Below are 20761 nucleotides of genomic sequence, written 5' to 3'. Positions count from 1 at the left end.
CGGCAGTACCTCATGATGGTCAGCTGTAGCGTGATACTCTGGAGTGGAGCATTTTGCAAGTACAAGCCTGCATGCTTTAGCCTGAAAGGAGGCAGAGACCTCAAAGTTCAGAAGTTCGTTCATGTCTTGAACTTTTTTGGAAGTTGTTTTGAGGAAGGTTTTGAAAATTCGTCGTCCTTCCATCAAAGGAAATGCTATTGCTGATTTGAGTTTTCGCTGTAGTAGACAACTGACTTAGCCTCGCTGACAGGATAGTTTTAGCAGGTGGAGTGAAAATTCTGTGTAAAGACTCTGTGAAGCTGCAGAGAAGTCACTGATTTTGGGAGTCTGAAGTGGGCAGCTGTGTTGTACCTGTCTCTCAGCTTTGGTTGGAGCTGTGTGTGAATTCTCCTGGTAGTAGTAGCCACAGGACCATCAAAATGGTTTTAATCACATTCTTGCTTTAAACAGTGAGTTTAACTCAAATTGGCATGGCTTAAACTGCTTCTTTGTACTTATGCTGCTGTTAGGTAATAGTACTAATCATGTGTCCTGCTAAAAATAGAGATTTCTTCGGAGTGCTGTTGTCATTTGTTTAGCTGGACCTTCCTTTAACTTGGCTCTGCATACTCCCTTCTAGATTGTATGGGCCTGGGTTTCTTTTCTGGGTGAGAACAGTTCAGAAGAACATAGCAGTTGTCATGCTTGACTTTATCTTCTGTTCATGAGCAAAGCATACTTTGATTCCCATAGGCCATTGTTTTACTGGCTTTTGAATTCCTCTTGCTCCTTCAGCTGTGTTTACTGCGGGATGGCTGACCTAAATCTGCTCATTCTCTTTCTTTTTTAATAAGCACAAAGGATCAAGAGCATGGACTGCTGCTGCCGAAGCAGTCTGATGCCCCTAAGTATAGTTTCCCACGTTCTGTGGTCTGATTTATTGTAGCTAAAGTTAATTCCCTTGACACAGTTGAAGGGATCTGTCATGTGTCAGTGCTACATTTAAACTGGTCTCCTCTCACATGGCTGTGCCTCCTATGAAATGAGGAATCTTCTGAGTGTTGGTAGCAAAGTGGAGAAGCAAAGCAGATAGGACTTCTTAAAATAGACCAGCCTAATGCTTTTTTACTACTCAGTTCACAAAGATGTGAACTTGGCTGATTTTGCAGCCTGAAAACTGTCTGGATTGCATCACGGGGCTTTTGCAGTCAGTGTTTATGGGGTTTTCTGTTTTTTCTACCACTGCCTGTGCAGTAGGACTAACGCCTGATGAAAAGATGTCTGTCCTTGGCTTATACAGTTGAAAAGCTGTTTTGCTAGTTGTATAGGGTAAATGTGGTACTGCTGCTGTTGTAGATGTGAAATAGGATCTTTAGAATGGGTTAGCTTCTGTAAGAAGAATCATAGAACCGCTTGGTTGGGAAAGACCTTTGAGATCATCAAGTCCAGCTGTCCCTGTGCACTACTGAAGCAGATCCCTAAGCAAATAGGACCGTAGCTTTAAATTCACTAGCTACTTCGAAGTTGACTTGATTTCTTTAGTTGTCTTTTTCAAATGATTTAATATCTGCTTACCTAAAAAGCCTCTTCTTTCCGTTGTTCCAATTCTTACATTCATAAAATTTTCACCCTTTAAATTTACAGAGCAATTCTGTTTTATCAAATACAGGTACAAACCTTTTTTGTTCTCAAAAGTAGCGAATAATGTATAGCTGTTTTTTCAGTTGTTTTTTGTCACCCTTAAGGAATGGGAATTCTCTCTTCTTGCCTAAAATTTCTCTCTGATATGTCCTTGTGTCTTCGTGTAAGCAGCTCTATTAAGATCTCCCTCCTGAAAAATATTTTAGGGGCCTTAGTCTGTAATCTCAGATAAAGATTTTTTTCCGTTGTTGTTTGTTTTGAAAGGCTTTTCAAATTCATCTTGGCTCAGAAACAGCTGCTGTGAATCAGGTAGACTTCTTTGCACATTGTGCTTTGTGCTTCTTGAATATTTTAAAGCAGCTATAGTACACTGGAGAATCTTACTCTAAAGTTGAGCAGAATAAAAATCAGGTTCATGTAAAATATATGCCAAAAAGTAATATGTATACTATTGCTTTGTCTTTTGTTTAATATTTAGTGGTGTTTTAGTATACACTGGGATTTCTGATTTAGAGAATACTTTTAAGAGATAAGTAACTATTAGTAATTGTGTAGTTGGATAGTCTGAAGCAGCTAATATCCTTTCTTTCACCTATAATGCCAACATGAATTGTGAGGGGTAAATTTAACTTAATATTATTTCTTTTGACTTGGAATCTTGATCTCATAACTGGTGCCTGATGGTACTACAGGGCTGAATTTAAAGTTTTGTTTGTGTCCTGACTTGGTTAAGAACTCGAGGTAACAATTTAAGATTTGTGTTTACTTTGTCTTGCCTTAAAGATCGGTAGCGCTGTCCTTCAGAGTTGCTCACTGTATTCTAACTAGGCTTTTAAAAACTGCTGTTGTTACTAAGAAACAAGGGCCTTGGTCTGCTCCACTTATCTTTTCTTTTTGCCTGTATACCTACCTCTGAAAACGTAAAGCAGACCATTTGATAAACAGAATAACTGTAGTTCTTAATTTGAACTTTGAAGATATGTGGAATTAACAGAATGCTTAGAATTCATTAGAATTCACCTTCAGAAACCATGTGGCTGGGTCATGCTATGGAGAGCTTGTGCTCCTGGTGTAGGGATGTAAACCCTGTAAAAATAATCGAGGCTCCTTTCAACACATGGGCTAAAAATAACCTATTTATGGCTGCAGAGAAAGTTCTTAATACCTAATTTTCCACCTCTGTAAAAAAGAGCTGAAGAAGAGATGCTCAGCTGTTTGTGAGCCCCAGAATAAACCAGGTAGAGATGGGTGTGTTTGTAGGCTATGGCGTTGCCGAGCTCAGGCTGTAGCTCTGGTTTTCCACGAGGCAGATGTTGCTGGCTGTACTGAGGAGATGTCTGCGTGGAGTTTTATTCAGAAATGCAGAGTGGCGGTCACTGAAACATCAGAAAAAGCACTCCAATTCTAAAGGAAGCCCTGGTTTTGATGCATTGATATGCATCAAATATGATGAGGAGCGGAGAAGAAAACTTCACACTGCTTCTGATTTCCTGCCAGTGGAATTTGTGTCAGGCCTTTCAGGTAGACTGTGGTCTCCTGCTTAGTTGCTGATTGCTCCCAGAGTTACTTTTTTTCTTTTAGAACTGAACAGCATTTTATGAGAAGTTCATATCTGTGTTCATTACTCTGGAGACTTCAGCACAGAGGGACATGGACCAGAGAAGGTCCACAAAAATGATCAGGTGGAACATCTCTCCTGTGAAAAAAGAGTGAGAGAGTTCATGTTGCTGTGCCTGGAGAGGAGAAGGCTCTGAGGAGACCTTACCTGACCTTTAGGTACTAAAACAGGAATGATAAGAAACACGGGGACAAACTTCTTAGCAAGGGCTGTTGTGTTTGGACAAGGGATAGTGGTTTTAAACTACAAGAGGGTAGATTAGACTGGATACAAGGAAGAAAATTTATACAGTAAGGGTGGTGAAACACTTACGGAGAGAGGTGGTAGATGTCCCATCCCTGGAAACATTCCAGGTCAGGTTGGACAGGGCTCTGAGCAACCTCATCCAGTGGAAGATGTCCCTGCTCATCGCATAGGGTGTGGATTGGATGACCGTTAAGGGTCCCTTCCAACCAAAACCATTCTGCAAATCGATGAATTACTTGAAGGCCTTTAGAAACCTGCATCTCCTGCATCTCCTGGTTGGAGGCCAGGGAGCTGTGGGCAGAGGTGCATGGGGGGTGATACAGGCATCCTCTTTCCATATGTATTTTTTGAGATGTTATTGATGAACAATAGTCTGACGTAAAAGTCCAAGATGTTAAGAACTACTTCAAAGGATGCAGAAAAGGTGGAGTAAGTGCAAGCTTACTGCGCCTTACTTCTTTCCTTAATGACATTAAAAAGGTTACCTCAGAACACTAATTTGTTTTACATACCTGAAATGTTATTTGTTTCTAAGGCATAACTAGAAGTATAAATTAATTTATAGAGTGGATTTATCTGCAAATAAGCATGTAAGTGAAATGCTTTGTTAAAATCTAACCTGTTATGATTCCTTGACAATATATGATGTTAAAGTTCATAGTGTTTCTAGAGGTTGTTGATTTAAGCTTCCTGTAGTTGTGAGAGTGAGGTGGATTTTTGTGTGGTTAATATTAATGCTTAGGATTGATGTAGAAACGTTCCTTATTCTTATGAAGCAAATGGAATAGAGGACAAAGTTTCTCCCCTTTACTGTGATTTTTTTTTTTTTTTTTTTGGTACTCATTTGATACACAGGGAGACTGCCCTGATTGCAAAAATTGAGGCGAAAAGAAAGGTTTTCTTCAGAAAAGAACACAGCTACTGCTAAAAGCACTAAAAACTATAGTGCTTTCATTTTTACTTTGCACCTTTCTGTTAAGGATTGCTTCTGTTGGCTAGAAAGCCGTTTACAATCCTTTCACTCCGAATTTGTTTTCCTTAGCAGCAGGCTCTTAGTTGTAATACCAATATTGCAGTCACAGGATGTGAAGCTTGATGGAGTGAAGATGTCATCTGAATGCATTAGAAAGTAAAATAAAATTTGTACTAGAATTTGGAAAGTTTTCCCTCTTTACTTGTTATCATTCCAAGTTTTGGTATTCCATGGCTAAAAAGTGACTAGTCGACAGACTTAACAGTCCTTTGCTTAGGGAGATGTTAAGTGCTGAATTTGGCAGCATTAGGTTAAGGGTTGATGATCTTGCAGATCTTTTCCAACCTAAACAGTTCTGTGATTCTGTGATTCAAAGGTATTTGAGCAGCTGTCAGTCCATTTTTCAGGTTTAGGCACAAAAGCATCTCTTAGGGCAGGAGGAAATAAGCGTGGGTGGTTTATTCCGAATGTGACCTTCCGAATGTGAGCATCTAAAATAAAATCTAATATCTCATAAAAATGCCAAAAAAAGATTTAAGTCAATGATAGTTTATAAATTCAATCAACACCTAGTGTTGCTTGTATTGTTTTGATGTCTAATATGTTTTAGATTTTAGTAGCCTAGCTTTCTTAGCCTTATGAGCCTTTTTAATGCTCATAATACAGTTTATAATGTGGGGATACACAGTGGGCGTTATATGAACATCTCCTGCTTAATGGCGAGTTATGCCTTTTCTTTCCCTCATCCTTCAGGATTGCCTGTTCGTAGGTGGGTTGTAACCTGTAGGGGCTTTCTGAGTTACTATCGCTGCTTGGTATCTCTTCACCCTTCCAAGCGAGGTGCTGCCGCCGGGACTGTCTTGTAAAGTTGCTTTCCCCCTGCCTTAGACGGCCCTCGTTCTGCAGGCTGGCGGGAACACATGGAACGACGACGGAGGTTTGAATTTGACTTCCGGGAACGAGATGATGAACGGGGTTATCGACGAGTACGGTGTGGGAGTGGCAGCATGGATGATGACAGGGACAGTCTCCCCGAGTGGTGCTTAGAAGATGCAGAAGAAGAAATGGGAACATTTGACTCCTCTGGAGCATTTCTCTCTTTAAAGGTGAAAAGTTGTCTTTGTTCACTTTGGGCAAACGTCCTGTTCTGTTGGGTGGATTATGGATGTTTATGTTGACTTTGTAGAAAGTGCAGAAGGAGCCAATTCCTGAGGAACAGGAGATGGACTTCCGACCTGTGGAGGAAGGGGAAGAAAGATCTGACTCTGAAGGGAGCCACAATGAAGAAGCCAAAGATCATGAAAAGACCACAAAGAAAGAGGGGGAGAAACCAGATAGAGTAGTGTCAGGTAAGGGGGACTTCTCATGCATCCGTTCCATGCTGCGGTGTAGAGTTTCTGTTAATTCAGTTACACAGAACCATGCAATGTTACAGAAGCAGCGGAAGAAGCAGTCCAAACATCGTCACCGGCTACCAGATCAGATACCCCACCGAAATCACAGCCTCCAGACCCACTGCAGACAAGCCTGTTTGAAAGGAAGGAAGAGTCAGTGCCAGAAAGGACAGAAAAAGCAGAAGATAAAGAGAATCGAACGGAGAATACACCGCCAGCCAAAATGTCCAACAGAGGGGAAGGTAATGTACTTGATAGATGAATTTAGTGTGTTTCCATTACTTGTTGTGGTTAGTCTTGGTATCTTAAGAGACAGGGACTGGATTATGTTGATGAAAAGCTGGAATTCCTCAACAGGTGTATAAGTTCAAGATTTGTTGGATATGCTGTCTGAAATGCTTGTAGTGCAGTGGTCCTTTATTGCACTGCTGTTCAGAGGAACACAGGCTAGTTGTGGATGTTGCTCACTGTGGTAGAACACATCAGTCCGGACAAAGTCTGGATGTGGCTGAGAATCAGGATATGATGAAAGGAGTTCTGCACGGTTGGAACTAAACTGTTTTGCTTCTTGGAGTTAGGTTGGGTGCCTGTGTTGTTAGCAGTACCAGTTTGACAATCGTAAAACAGTACAACAAACAGACATACAGGAAGATCTGAAAATACTTGTGCTTTGAGCTCTTGAATGTTTTCTGCAGTAAGTTCTTAAAAGTTTTTTTCCTTTACATAAAAGATAAATTAATTTTATTTTTTTTCTTTAGATTTGTCTTCTGTTGCTCAACCTGTGCCACAGATTTCTGCAGACACAGCTTCTCCTGCTCATCTTTCTCCTCCTGTTTCCAATTCAAATCCTGCTCTGCGGTCAGTTCAGACACCTGTCACAGCTGCTCCAGGCATGGGCAACATTCCCACTGACCCAGATGATGAAGAGGGCCTCAAACACCTAGAGCAGGTGAAATTTTTCAGATTCCTTTGTTGTTGACAATCACAGGGCTAGAAGAATGTGGAATGCAAAAAATATTTGAAGCCCTTTAAATCAGAAATACAGCTGAAACTTTATACTCCACTATGTATATTGAAAGCTACGTTTCTCCCCTCCATTATATTTTTGGAGAGTAATTGTAGCCTGTGTATTTTTTTGAATAAGGGAAGTATATCCAGTATTCAAGAGCTGCAGATCTTAGTGCTGATGACCACTGTCAAGTAGCCTTGCCATTTGCCTTGAGAAACCGTAAAGCAGCAGTATGCCCAATATGTTTAAAAAAACCCAGAAAACCAAAGAACAGTACATAGATAAACAAAGCACAGGCTGTGTTCACAAAAATTTAGCGACCGCTGGGGTGTAGAGCATTTTTCATGCTAGAGCTCCCATATGCATTTTATTTTTCACCGTGATGCTGTGTGGGACCTTCTTGTCAAGTTGTTTTAAAGCTTTATTTAGGCAGATGAGCTGTGCTTTTTCGGGGTAGGCTCTGTGTACTAATTCAGGTGGTAGTGAGCCCCAGTCCTTGAGTTGCCTGTAGTTCCCGGTGCACTCTTGAGCACTGGGTAGTATGAAGATGGTGTTTTCTTGAATCTCTAAGCACACAACTGACTCTTGCATTCCTTGCTGGTTTTGATGTCTCCCGCAGCAAGCAGAGAAGATGGTGGCGTACCTGCAGGACAGTGCCCTTGATGATGAAAGACTAGCAGCAAAAATTCAGGAGCACAGAGCAAAGGGTTCCTCTATGCCGCTGTTCCATGAAGCCATGCAGAAGTGGTACTACAAAGATCCACAAGGAGAAATTCAGGGTAGGTCTGTGCCCTTTCCACTTCCTCTTTTGTTTCACAGAACTGTTAAGAGTTCATCACAAAATTACCACCTACAAATACTGATGCTTATTTTAACAAAAGCAATGCAGGGAATGTGCCACTCTAGAATTAGAGTTCTGCCCATCACTGCCCCCATCAGCCCAGCATGCCTGATGTCCACAGTTCTGCTCTCTCATGGCTAAGGTTTGCCATCACTTCAAGTTTCTGTAAATTGAGATGAGACTAAAACCTGTTTTTTCATGCCAATAGTTATTCAGATTTCCAGATAATGGTGGAAACTAAACAAGAACATGACCATTTATATGACCTGAATGTAACCAGCTTGTCAAAGAAGCTATGAGAAACTTAAAAATCAGTTTTCTAGTCTTAGCCTGAAGACATGGAGTGTTCATTGAGGAGGGGTGACTTGTTTACAATCTAGAGCAAAAAGAAAACGAGTTTTCACAAGCCAGTGCTCACGCATAGTCTCAGTTTGTTTTGCTCACAGCCAGTGCGTTATTAGTTCATATGATACCAACTATTTCATGCTTTTGCTTAAAAAAAAAAAAAATTCTCCTTATATTTTCTTTTGATGAAAGCTGGAAGAGCCCCTTTAGTGTAGGTACTTGCTTCTTCACTTTCAGAAGGTGCTGCTGTGTTGGAGGTCTCAGGGTGCTGTTTTAGCAGCTGCATAGCTGCCTCCCGAAAGTGTAGTTAGGTAGCAAGTTCCTTATTTGCTGTACTTTACTAAGTAGTAGCTCCTGTTGCTGTTGTACAAGTGACTTACTTAACTGGGAACTCCAGATAGGATTCGGGCGGGTGTTATTTGTGGGATCTGTGCCAGTCTGCAGGTGTTACACATCTTCACAGCTTTCTTCGCACCCCTTTAAGATTAAATGATGTTAACCATAAAGCATTTTTATTTGCTCTATGTGCTTTGAAATCTATGTTACTCACTGCTGGGTGTTTAATTGCTTAGCTATGGCCTAATAGTTTACTCATGGGAGTAAGTACTGCCTTGAATGTGACCTCAAGAGTAAGCACTCCTATGTAACTTTTTCTTGGGATAACTCTTCTTTCATATTCTTCGGAAGGAATTACTTTCTAAAGGTACTTTTACAAAGAAGACAATTACCAAACATTTTTACTTTCCCAAAGGTATTTTTGCAAAAATTGTATTAGTGTGGTTATTAATTTAAATAAGCTATTTTTTTTTATTCTGGCTATTTGGGTGTTTGGATATTTAAAATCAGGGTAGGAGTCTCCCTTTGGAGGGAGTGACTGAAATAATTCTCGAGAAATGGAGGAAGAGAAGGCCAAGTGTAGCTTTTTGAGAAAGGAAAAGAGACACTGATTTCCTGATCTGAAAAGGTGTCATTTTGCACTTGGAGATGGATCTGTTCATCTGCTAAGTTTCAGAAGCACAACTTCTATAAAACAGATGAATTCCTCTGATTTTGAAGGCGAGAGTTGAAACAGGTTAAGATTGTTTAATTATCTGTGTAGTTTGTGGGGAATGTGGCACTTGAGCTTTCAGCACTGTCTGCCAGAACAGTCTGAGGACTGTCTGCTGAGGTTCAACCTGGAAATGGCAGCTGGTGTCAGCCCGGTGCTGAGCCTGTCCTAGTGAGTGGAAGGCAGGATGTGTGTTAGCGAGACCAAGCTCCACAGAACTGTGGCTGCTTAGCTTTCATCTTGGAGCCGACTCGCCTCCCTCCAGTGCGTGGTGAAAGCTGTCATGGCCTTTTCCATACAGACTATCTGAGGGAATGCTATAGCCACTGTAAAGAACTAGATACGTGTGACACTCCAGCTTTGAACCTACCATCTGTCCAGACAAGTGAACAGGAGCTGTGTACTGTGTTATTTTAACAAGCACCGTGCTCTTTGTTTCCAGTATGCTGGCCTTAATTCCCCTTCCCCCGATGTGTATTGGTTGGTGTTATTTCAGGTCCTTTCAGCAATCAGGAGATGGCAGAGTGGTTCCAGGCAGGGTACTTCACTATGTCGCTGTTGGTTAAGAGAGCATGTGATGAAACTTTCCAGCCGCTGGGAGACATCATGAAAATGTGGGGCAGGGTTCCCTTCACTCCAGGTCCAGCACCGCTTCCACATCTGGTAATTACGTGACAGTTACATTATTCAGATAGCCGTGTAACAAATGGAAATTGCATTATTTACATGTCAAATGCTCTGTCTTGGGATTGTAGGTTTTCCAAGCACCAAAGTTGAACTCTATGTTAAATTACCTTCTTAAGAGAACAATGCTCAGTTTAAAAATGCTTGTTTTGCTGTGTCTCTGACTGGAAGGCTTGGTGCTGTATTACACAGAAGTGGTGTGTCTTTCACAGTCACTGTACTACAGGCTTTGCTTGTGAATGTTGAGCTCTGTCTATTTTTCTATTTTCTTCATCTTTTCAGAATGTGACTTTTAGGTTGCTTGCGTTTGCAATCTACTACCATTGTTCTATGTTATTAAAACAGAACGTTCTCTTCCTAAACATAGGGCGAGCTGGACCAAGAGCGGCTGACCAGACAACAAGAGTTGGCTCTGATCCAAATGCAGCACCTCCAGTATCAGCATCTTTTAATACAGTAAGGCTGCCAGTCCCAGAGGTCTTCCGGTGGCTATGTTCTGCTCTGCATTTGTAATCATCTGGGTTCAGCTTCTTGTTTCTGATTCCTTGGGCAATGGGGCTGGGAGTGCTTCACCTCTAACGGCAATAGCCTGCTTCCACAACCACCAGAGGCTCCATAGTCTATAGGTTTAGGAGAAAGTACGGTTACCACAGCCACACTTTTCAGAGTCTCTTCGGTGTTGTGCGTAGCTGCTTTGGTGAGGCCTGCTATTTAGGTAGCTGTTATGGTCAGGCTGGATCCCAGCAGTCTTTATAATACACTTTGGATGTTTCGGAGTCAGTGAAAGGCTTTTGAACTGGGGATGGAGAAGGCAGAACCTAGTTTTGGTCTGCTTGCTTAGCTTTTTGAAGATCAGTGGAGAATGTGGGTTTTTTTCTGCCGAAGCTGTCATTTGTTCAGTTCTGGCCAGTTCCTGACAACTGGTTCCGTAGGAGCTTGGAGAACAGAAAGCAGTCCAATAAGACTACTTGTGCGAGGGGTCCTGGAAGTGTGTGCCGTGATTATGACTTTTGAATACTGATTGTCAGCTTGTGGTTTGATGAGGCAAGAACCTGCCCCTGTGGCAGGGCATGTCTTGACATGCTGGGGAAGAGATGGATTTGTGTAGGCAGGCAGTCATCAAAGTCACATTAATTAGTGATCTTAGAAAAACAGAAATAATGCTGCACAGCTTCCAAGAGAATCAGCAACAACTAGTTGACGTAGTTGAAGATGAATAGAGATTGGGTCTGCTTATGTGGGCTGATTTGTTACATTCTGGTATTTGGATTCTTTCCAAGGCCCCATTCTGTGACTTCCTCTGGCACTTAGCATGTATGTTGTATAGGTCAGTGGGCATTAAACCTGGAGGATGAATCTTTGCACAACTTCGGCAACTTGGGCAGTGTATAAATAAGCAAGTGAACAAATACCAGTGATTCTCTGCTTCTCTTTTGAAGACAACAATACGCGCAGATGCTGGCTCAGCAGCAAAAAGCAGCCCTCTCATCCCAGCAGCAGCAGCAGCTCGCTATTCTCTTGCAACAGTTCCAGGCCCTGAAGATGAGGTGAGTTAGCCCAGACTTGAAGAGAATACCATTCTTCCTGTATACAGTGATAACTGTAATCCTTTCAGTGGCCTGTCCTGTTCAGGTTTGCCCATATTTGAGCATTACACATTTCAAAGATGGTGTGAGTGTGAAACAGTTGCAGGATGTCGATTACTTCTTTGTACGTGTAGCCTTTGCCTCAGAATATGGGCAGGAAAAGCTTGCAGTTGAAATCATACCTATTTGACAGCTCTGTGCTGGTAACCAAACGGCTTTGCCAGTTGAGTTCTGCAGTACTACGTGCTTGTTCCTGAAACCAGCCTGTAGACAGCAAATGAAGAACTGTAGCTGGCTTGGCCCTTGGTTTGGCAGCAGGGCTGAGGTGAGCCAGGACCCTTCAAGCAAGTAGTATTGTCCATATCATATTTTTGTTTTAAATAGAGGTGTGGAAGGAAAGGCGTATGTTACAAGTTACTGAATCTCATGTGTGTACAGAGCACTATTTGCCCTGGAAATGGGGTGTTGATTCTTTCTGTTGGTATTGCAGAATATCTGAGCAAAACATGATGCCACCCGTTACAAGGTCTGTGTCAGTGCCGGACACTGGCTCAATATGGGAACTTCAGTCAGCTTCACAGCCTACAGGTAAGATGTGGAGCGTGTGTCAGATCTGTTGATACAGTCATATTTCCTATGTTGATGGGAAGTCTTGGTCTAAAGGCATTGACTGATATAATGTAAAGGTGTTCTGCTCTGATGGGAGAGTTTGAATAGCTGATTCTTGTGTACAATTCTGTAAGAAGTCCAGCCTTGCTTCAGTAACAGACGAGCTTGTTCTACAGGAAGATAAGGTGGCCCTCTACTGATTAAGATTAATGTATTATCATGGCTTCAGTTCATGAAACATAGTAACAGTGTACACAAGATTTTCCCCTATCAGTTATTTTTTTGTTGATGTGCTTATTTTTGCTTGTCAATGTTTGTTTTCTTCACTATCTAGTCTGGGAAGGAAGCAGTGTCTGGGATCTCCCCATTGATACTGCAGCTCAGGGACCAGCTCTAGAACAACTTCAGCAGCTCGAGAAGGCCAAAGCTGCAAAGGTCAGAAACTGTTTTGTACTGTAAGAAGTTGGGATTGATGTTCTGCAGTGTAACTGTGTTTCTTGAGCCAATGGAAGACTAACTCTTCAATCTTCAGGCCACTCTGTATTTTGATTAGATTTTCATGGAAAAAAAACCACCATCAAAAGAATATGGGCTATAGAAGCTAGTTATAAAATCCTTGTGGACTGCTGTTTGGAAACCACTGCTGTGGAGGTACTTCTGACGTCTAAAGCAGTGACTGTTTTCTACACTTGTGCTAAAAACCTCTTGATTAGCCACCTCTGTTTTAAAATGGGACCATCAGGAGCTGTCATGTCAAACCCTGAGTAGGAGCCAGTAGCTGTTCTCTTAATCCTTGCATCATTTCACTAGAATTGGTTTGGGGTATCAATACGTAAGAGTTGGGGTTGTTTCACACTTACAAAAATATTTTAATACTAGAGTAAGTTTGAACCTGTATGATTCTGTACATTTCCTGAAACTGATGATTTTATGATGACTGCAAAGCAAGTCGCTAGTAGCTTCTAAAGTCAGAGGTTATTTTAAGGAGCTGCTGTAGACAGACTGACTAGAGAACGGATGTTCATTCAAGAACAGAAATTCAGAAGTTGTTCTAGACTATTTGAGGAATCTGACCCCAGCAGGCAGCCAGCTGATAGGTAAAATCACAAGTAAGGGAAAGCGTCTGTCAGAGGCTTCCATCTGTTATGTTGTTACTGTAATCTCAGCAGAGTTGCCCTGAGAAACGGTGTAGGAATACGTTATCTGCGTCTGAGTATAGTTTTATGTGAATTGTAGCTAGAGCAAGAGAGGAGAGAAGTGGAAATGAGGGCCAAACGAGAGGAAGAGGAGAGGAAAAGGCAGGAGGAGCTTCGGAGGCAACAAGAAGAGCTACTTAGGAGGCAGCAGGAAGATGAGAGGAAACGACGGGAAGAAGAAGAACTGGCCCGCAGGAAGCAAGTGAGTTTCCTCAATGTAGTTCATCTCTAATTTTAATACTTTATAAAACTCACTTTAAGAATCCTGTGGGGTCTGATTAATCTTTGCTAGGTGTGCACGAAGACAGTTCTAATACTTTTCATGTGAGTATCCGGAATTATTCTTCTGCTCTTGATTTGAAGTTTAATAGCCCAAATTGCAATCTGAGAAAACGGGCTTTGGTTCCCTTCAAGATAGATTCCTGTTTGAGCCAAGAGACTTTATTCCGTGTAGAATATTCCCTCCCAGCTTCTTAGTGTCAATATTGGACTTCAGTTAGTTGTCCAGTTATTGTATGCTTTATCTTTATTCACCATTTATACAGCCTAGTCTTTTGATAAGAGTACGTTCTGGGGTAGACTGGAGCTGGAGAAGCTCTTTCAAATAAATAAATAGTAGAGGGATGTAACATTTAGCTACTTTCCCTATTATTTTTTTACTTAGTAAATAATTTTTTTTAATAAATGACTATCTGGGTGATGTCAGTCTGTCAGCTTTGTTTTCTTGAATTGTTATTTGGGAAAGCAAGGGATGTAGCTTGGACAAGCAGATTTGTTAAAAATGAATGATGTGACATATGTTGCAGCAGGAGAATGAATGTAGGAGTTTTAATATGTTCTTAATCTTACAAGAACACATTACTAGCCTTGCATTTACTTCTGAATTCTCTGTGGAGGGAAGATGAATTGTTCCTTAAGCATTGCAGGAGGGAAAGACAGTGAAATTTAGTTTTCACTCTGCATGTGAAAGATAAAGGCAAGCGTATTGTTAGGCTATTCACTAAGGAGTTAGTCAACAAATGCCCTGTGAAGTAGTGCATTAATAATAGGCAAACGTAATAAATAATTTTGCCCTTTACAATATTTTCTACGTGCTTAAGAGGCAATTAGAAAGCGTGTTTCCTGGTTTAAGGTTCAGACTCTTCTGAGGAAGCCTCTAGAATCTTTAGTTTTATGTGCAAGTTAGTCATAGACCTCTGTTCACTCCATGTTTGGATTTTGTCACCGAAGAGCTATTTCAGTAGACTGCAGTGTGATATGCAGTTCACTTTTATGAATGAAGAATGAAGTATAAAAATAAGAATGAAGTATATAAATGGCTCCTTGCTTTAACATATCTACTTTCTGTACAGCAGGTCATTATTGTATACAGTGGAAAAGCATCTTTTGATGCTCGATTTCAAGCTTTATTGTTAAACTAAAGCAATAATATACTCAAAAGTATAACTTTCGAGTTAAGTTGCTTTAGATCTGTTTGAATAACAACTAATTTTTCAGCTGATCTTCTGGTAACTCGATGTGTTTCCTCCATGGTGGCTTCAAATAAATAGACTTGGGTTGTTTCTTTTCAGACTAACAGTTTTGCTGTTGTGTATAACTTCTTAGAAATGTCCATTAAATTCCCAAGTTTTTTGTCCACTTTGGATTTGTACAGTAAGCAACCTGACTATCCCTTTCTGAGATGTCATGGGAAAGAATTATTTACAAGGAGGAAGCGGAACGGGGTTGAAAAGCAGTAACATCTTAGTTCATTACGGATGGAATATTAATTGCCACAATGCTTAATTCTGAGCAGTAATGTCTTGAAAAGGTAACAAAGAGTTTAAGCACTTCTCTGGAAAGACAAAATAATATTGTATTCTGTATTTGAAAAAAAATGGTCTGATATTTGAATCTGACTTCTGTACTGGAAGGCATTGTAGAATTAGGGATGAACTGATTTATTAGCATGGATTTATACAGAGGAGATGATGCTTAACAAATTTGATTAACTTCTTTTGAGGAGATGACAGTGAGAGCTGAGAGGGGTGAAGCAGTAGACTTAATCTGCCTGGACTTCAGGAAGGCTTTTGATGTAATACTGCATAAAAGACTAGTATATAAGGTTAGTAAATACGCTGTCGATGGTGAATTCTAAATAAAAAAAATAACTAATAGAAATTCAATTCTGTAGGATGAAATGTCATGCCAAATGTTGAATCCAGTTCTGTTCATAGTTTTCATCAATTACTTGCATTGTGGAATTGCAAACAGTAATGCCCAGCTTTTGTAGCTCCTGTATTTCTTGTCTGATACCTTCTATTTTGTAATGATGATCACTTTCAGGAACAAAATTTGAGATTTAAGAATTAGCTAATAATTGTTTTCTCTGAATTATATATTTTGTGCTCCCTTTAAAGTACCTGGTTCAAAGATGAGGTCCGTGAAACAAAAAATTTGTAAGCTCTAATAACACAAACAAGCAGAATTGCATGTGTTAAGCACTGCAGAAAACTGTTATTTTATTTAACACTCCAGAGACTGAAATGAGGCAGCTGCTTAAGGGTTTCTGCAATGCTACTGGTGTTTTAAAGGATCTGAAGTAACTTTTCTGTACGGCAAGATGTGTGTGCTTGAAAACAATTCTTAGAAAAGATACTGATGAATATTTGGATTCTCTTGGAGCTGAAAGCCACAAGTATGATAGCGGTGAGAGCCAAAGAAATGGTTTTCCCATACCAGTCAGTGGCAGAAAGCTGGAGAGCTTTGAATGTGCTCACGTGCTCAAACAAAAACATTGAATAGTAAGGTGATACAGAAGTAAATACTAAGATGACCTTTTCTATAGCTTTGAAGAGTAGAGAAAAAGAATTGCATCAGCCATGTGGTTCCCAGGTTTTTGTAATCTCACAGAAGTTTTTCCTCATGTTGGTACAACACTGTTTATCTTATTCTCTAGGGGAGAGAAGTCTTTTTTTAATTGCTGTCATTTAACAGTGTCTCTCCTGATGTGCCTGAGCAAGGGAGAGATCCCTGCAGCTTTATCAGTGACAAATCCAGCCTCTTTTCCCATAGGGAAAGTAGGGCAGAGATGTCAACGAGCAGTTGTCATATAGGAGGCCTTGTGACCAGAGCTGAGGCCCTGGTGTGTGGTCTCCAGTCAAACAAAACAGTCCGTCACACCTCCAGCCTCCTCAGACTTTTCAGCAGAAGAAACAACAAGCAGAAATTTTTCAGCCCTTGTAGTGAGGACACTTGATTATTGTGACTTGACTGTATGTGTCCAATTAATTCAGTTACAGGCCCAACTAACAAAATGCTCTAGGTGTTGTGTTATGCTTGAAGCTTTTGTGAAAATGACACATCAAGGACTACATTAAATGAGAAAATGTTTCATAGGCTACTGTTTTACATCTAACTAGTAAAAGAAAAACTTATACTTAAAGCACTTATGTTTAGCACTAAAGCACTTAAGTGATCTCTAAGAATATGAATTACTTCTTGGCCTGCAACCAGCAGCTCTTCAGTGCTGTTGAATTGCTTATAAAAGATGTTCTGTCTACTGACAGTTATTCCTAGTCATCCGAAGTTAGCCATTGTCAGAGAGAAACTGGTCCAGTCGTTCACTGAGCCTGTATCACAGTTTGTGCTGTATGTATACGAAGATTTGGTATCATATTTAATAAAAGTGACTTAGATTTCAGAATTAACCTCCTGATTTACCAGAGTTCAAAATTTATATCCATGCTGCCCAACTACTCTCCCTTCATCATGTGGATAATGCTTATAAAAAACTGGTGAGAGTACAATTGCACAGAACTGATCATTGAACAGGAAAATATATTTCTGAAAGCTTACAAAAGTTCTTGTCGAAGAAGCAGGGTCTTTAGGTTGAGCTGGTAGGACAAGTCAAGAAGTGGAGAGTTAGTGCAGAAGGGATGAAAAGCAGAGTGGTCTTAACACAGTTGCTGGACATCAGTAAAGACAGCAAAGACCAAGGCTGTTCTGTGCAAGGGAAAGTTAGGACTCGGGGAAAGTTGCACAGATGTGCTCCCGTTTAACAGGATACAGGAAGTGCAAGGCTGGTTGTGCCCTTTTCCTCTAAAAAAGCAAGTAGCAGAATGGAAAAATTTCTGTTTATGTTGATCTTCAGAGCAGCAGAGAAAAGCACTGATGTTTGGTTTTGGGTTAAGTGAACCATTTTGCTACTGGAAAGCAAAGTATAATGTATTGGAAGCTATTTAAATAATTTAGGGGTAGCCCAAAATCAAAGTGCTCAAGAGACCTTTTGTTGCCCATAATATTTAAGTAGTGTAGAAATAGCCCAGTCCAAGCCCTTTCATTGAGTTCTGCATCTTTGGGACTTCCAAAGGTTACGGAGTCCTTAAGTGCACTGGGCTGCTTTAGCTGATTCTGATGTCTGGAGATGTGGTTTGAGTTTTGTAGTGCACTTGAGTAGACAGTGCTGAGTAACTCTGATCAGTAGGAAAAGCTCTCAACTTAGAGCTGACGCCTAAACCCAAATGGAGTTATTGATACCCACACATGCAAATATGTACGCTCAAGTATAGTTAGTCCACATCGGAAAGAGGAGTCTCACCCTTTGTTTTCATTCCCAGCACCATTCTTTTTAAATCCAACAATAGGTGATGATTAAATGTGCTGGTTTTTTAATTAAAATAATTAATTTGTGTACAAGATACACATTGCATCAAAGAACTTGTTAACATGTGGGTCTGCAGTGTTCAATGTAGTTGTTCTGGTAGTGCTTAGCTTGGAGCTAAGGAGCTTTTCTTGAGGCCATTTATCTGGCCAGTCCATGTTGTAGTCTGTGTTCTGATGTGGTTCATCAATAAAATAGCATTTATACATTGACATTTTGTTCCAACTCCAGGAGGAAGCCCTGAGGCGACAGCGAGAGCAGGAAATTGCACTAAGGAGGCAGCGGGAGGAAGAGGAGCGGCAACAGCAGGAGGAAGCACTTAGAAGATTGGAAGAGAGAAGAAGAGAAGAGGAGGAAAGACGGCAGCGAGAGGAGTTAATTCGTAAACAGGTGAAAAATGGCAAAAGGAACCTACTATATTATATATTATTATAGAGGCTGCCTGAACAAACAGGCTTTGAAACTTGCATCAGTGCCTGAGAGGCCATCGGTTTTTGTGGAGAAAGGCAAAGCTCATAAGGCAGCATCAAGTGAATGAAAAGTAGGTTGTTTACCTGCATCCTCATTTTGGATGAGAGAGTCAGAATCAGATCTGCCCTTTGGAAGAGAGGTTTGTGTTAAATGTGTGTTTCCCTTCATGTTTGAGAATGACTTTGCAGCATCATGCTTCTACTTTTTTCAGAAGAAAGGCTGAGTGCAGAACTGGAATAATTTGTTTTGAACAGTCCCTCTGAGCCTCTACTGTAGAATTGTTATCTTCAGCTTGATCTGAGATCAGTTTTGCCAGTCTTTCTGTACTGTGCCAAGACTGTACCCACTATCAAAGTTGCAGCGTTCTTCTTCCCTTTACTTACTATTAGCAGTTTTTTTCCCTCGGGGTCAGCTTTAGGAGCCCATATAGGGGAACTTGAGCTTCCATCCTTTGAATTGTTACTGTCATAGTCCATAAATCAAACTAATCTGGAAACATGATTGGCTTCACGTTAACTTCCAGGTCCATTGCAGAATTGCAAGTTGTTATTTAATTCAGGACCTTCCCCATGACATTGATCACCATTTCTGTCCCACCACGGGGTCATCTCCTTTATTAGGACTAGCACCTCTTCCTTTGCAACTCTAGTGTTGTGTAACGACGGTAAACATGACCATTTTTGTCACCTCCTTTTTTCTTTCAAGTCAAACCCTCTTCTCGCTTTACTCCTGTCAAGTTTTGTTCCCCTGGCAGTGTAGCAGCACATGACTGATGAGCATATAGAAACTCGGACTAAAAGGTGCATAAATCCTAGAAGGAAAGTGGTGTGGAAGTAGCTGATCTGGACTAGGGAGATGTTATTCTCTTCAGAGTTCCTTTGTGGAGCTGTGGAAAGCTTATGTTTTTAAGGGTTATAGACCATATTACTGAACTTTCTTGCCTGAGAAATGTAAAGGTAAATGAACAACTTAAAGAGCCCAGATGAGAGGTAAAGGTGCCTCTCCATTCTGTCAGAATGTCAAAAACATAGAATAGGAGTAGTTTAGTTTTTTTAAGTCTACTTAGACTTATTCCTCATTATGTCCTGGGAAGGAAGAGGAGGCTGCCAAGTGGGCACGTGAAGAGGAGGAAGCTCAACGGCGACTTGAAGAAAGTCGGCTACGCATGGAAGAAGAAGCAGCCAGACAGCGGCTCGAAGAAGAAGAGCGAAAGCGCAAGGAGCTGGAACTCCAACGCCAGAAAGAAATAATGAGACAGAGGCAGCAGCAGCAGGAGGCTTTACGACGGCTGCAACAGCAGCAGCAACAGCAGCAACTTGCACAGATGAAGGTAACACGTTTCTACAGTTGGAAGTTCCTCCTTCAGCTCAGTTTAGCAAGGAGAACCACAGCTGGATTCAGAGTTGTCTAGACTAGCTTGAACAGAGCAGGAAAGGATGAACTATCTGGAGGGGAAAGTGGGTAAATACTTGACTGAGAAGGTGATGGAAGAAACAAGAGGAAGTTAAGCTACAGAATAAAAAAGAAAGAGGTTCACTTGACAGAAGCATAATAGAAAGGGGTTTGCAGATGAGCACAGATGTTTATTCTGCTGCAGTGCACGAGGGCCTATACAGGGTTGCTAAAGTTTGGGGTTCCCTGAAGCCTTTGAAATCAAAACTGCTGTTTTTCAGGCAGTAATGTGTTTATTAGTCTTGATACACAGTGTCTTTGACACAATGATACATCAGAGGGAGGGTGATTCAGTTTATACTTTGTACTGTTTCATACTTAGTTGTACCATTTTATACTTCCCAGTGTTTTGCTAAGCTTCAAAAGTGGCTTTTCTTCGCTTCTGTGCTGTGGGCTTGTACTGATTGATTGTGATTATACTTAAGCAGTAGTCTCTAAAATGTTTTGTAATTCTTAATGTGTTCTTTGGCACAGCTCCCTTCATCTTCAACATGGGGTCAGCAATCAAATTCAGGAGCTTGTCAATCCCAGACCACACTGTCCTTGGCAGAAATCCAGAAGTTAGAAGAAGAACGGGAGCGGCAGCTTCGAGAGGAGGTAAATACACATGGCAACGATGCACATATTGTTAGAGTGTCCTGAACTATGTGACTGTTCAACTGTTATTTAAGTTATTACAATAAATCAATGAGGAATGGTTTTTGAAATCGTGTAACTCATGAAGTCCTGTCTTTCAGGCGTAGGTTCAATAAGTACCTGCTTGCAGGTTTTTATAGCTTCTTAATACAAGTGTCTGAAAGGAGGAAAACCTGTACCTTTTGACCCCAGGAGTATAATATGTTCACAAAACAATACAATATTATTTCACATTGGTATTCTGATATGCTTACAGATATGCACAAACCCAGAGAAGCCTAAGGGGGGGAAGAAACCCCAAATGATGGTAGGAGAGAAGATATTCCTTCAGGACCTCAAATGCTTAGGTGGCTGCAGTCATGATTTATTCTGTCCTAAGCTAATAAACAAT

General features: G+C 40.8%; 1 protein-coding gene across 12 annotated transcripts in view; it reads left to right on the top strand.

Annotated features, from left to right (window-relative positions):
• GIGYF2 (GRB10 interacting GYF protein 2) overlaps positions 1-20761 on the top strand; it is a 77437-nt gene that overhangs the window by 49415 nt on the left and 7261 nt on the right. For 3 of the 12 annotated variants that reach the window (XM_054074654.1, XM_054074663.1, XM_054074657.1), the window contains 15 exons: positions 5346-5563; positions 5644-5806; positions 5893-6093; positions 6610-6800; positions 7480-7639; positions 9591-9757; positions 10146-10234; positions 11218-11325; positions 11855-11952; positions 12308-12408; positions 13210-13371; positions 15172-15273; positions 18043-18201; positions 19376-19612; positions 20209-20331. In XM_054074654.1, coding sequence (XP_053930629.1) covers positions 5346-5563; positions 5644-5806; positions 5893-6093; positions 6610-6800; positions 7480-7639; positions 9591-9757; positions 10146-10234; positions 11218-11325; positions 11855-11952; positions 12308-12408; positions 13210-13371; positions 15172-15273; positions 18043-18201; positions 19376-19612; positions 20209-20331 — 2279 coding nt within the window. The remainder of the gene's footprint in view (positions 1-5345; positions 5564-5643; positions 5807-5892; positions 6094-6609; positions 6801-7479; positions 7640-9590; positions 9758-10145; positions 10235-11217; positions 11326-11854; positions 11953-12307; positions 12409-13209; positions 13372-15171; positions 15274-18042; positions 18202-19375; positions 19613-20208; positions 20332-20761) is intronic. The other 9 variants (XM_054074658.1, XM_054074666.1, XM_054074659.1 and 6 more) reach the window with 7 other exon arrangements.

The sequence above is a fragment of the Cuculus canorus genome, chromosome 9 (assembly GCF_017976375.1).
Source record: "Cuculus canorus isolate bCucCan1 chromosome 9, bCucCan1.pri, whole genome shotgun sequence".
Classification (NCBI taxonomy): Eukaryota; Metazoa; Chordata; class Aves; order Cuculiformes; family Cuculidae; genus Cuculus; species Cuculus canorus.
Note: the sequence above shows the minus strand (reverse complement) of the source record. Positions and strands in the feature narration are given on the sequence as shown.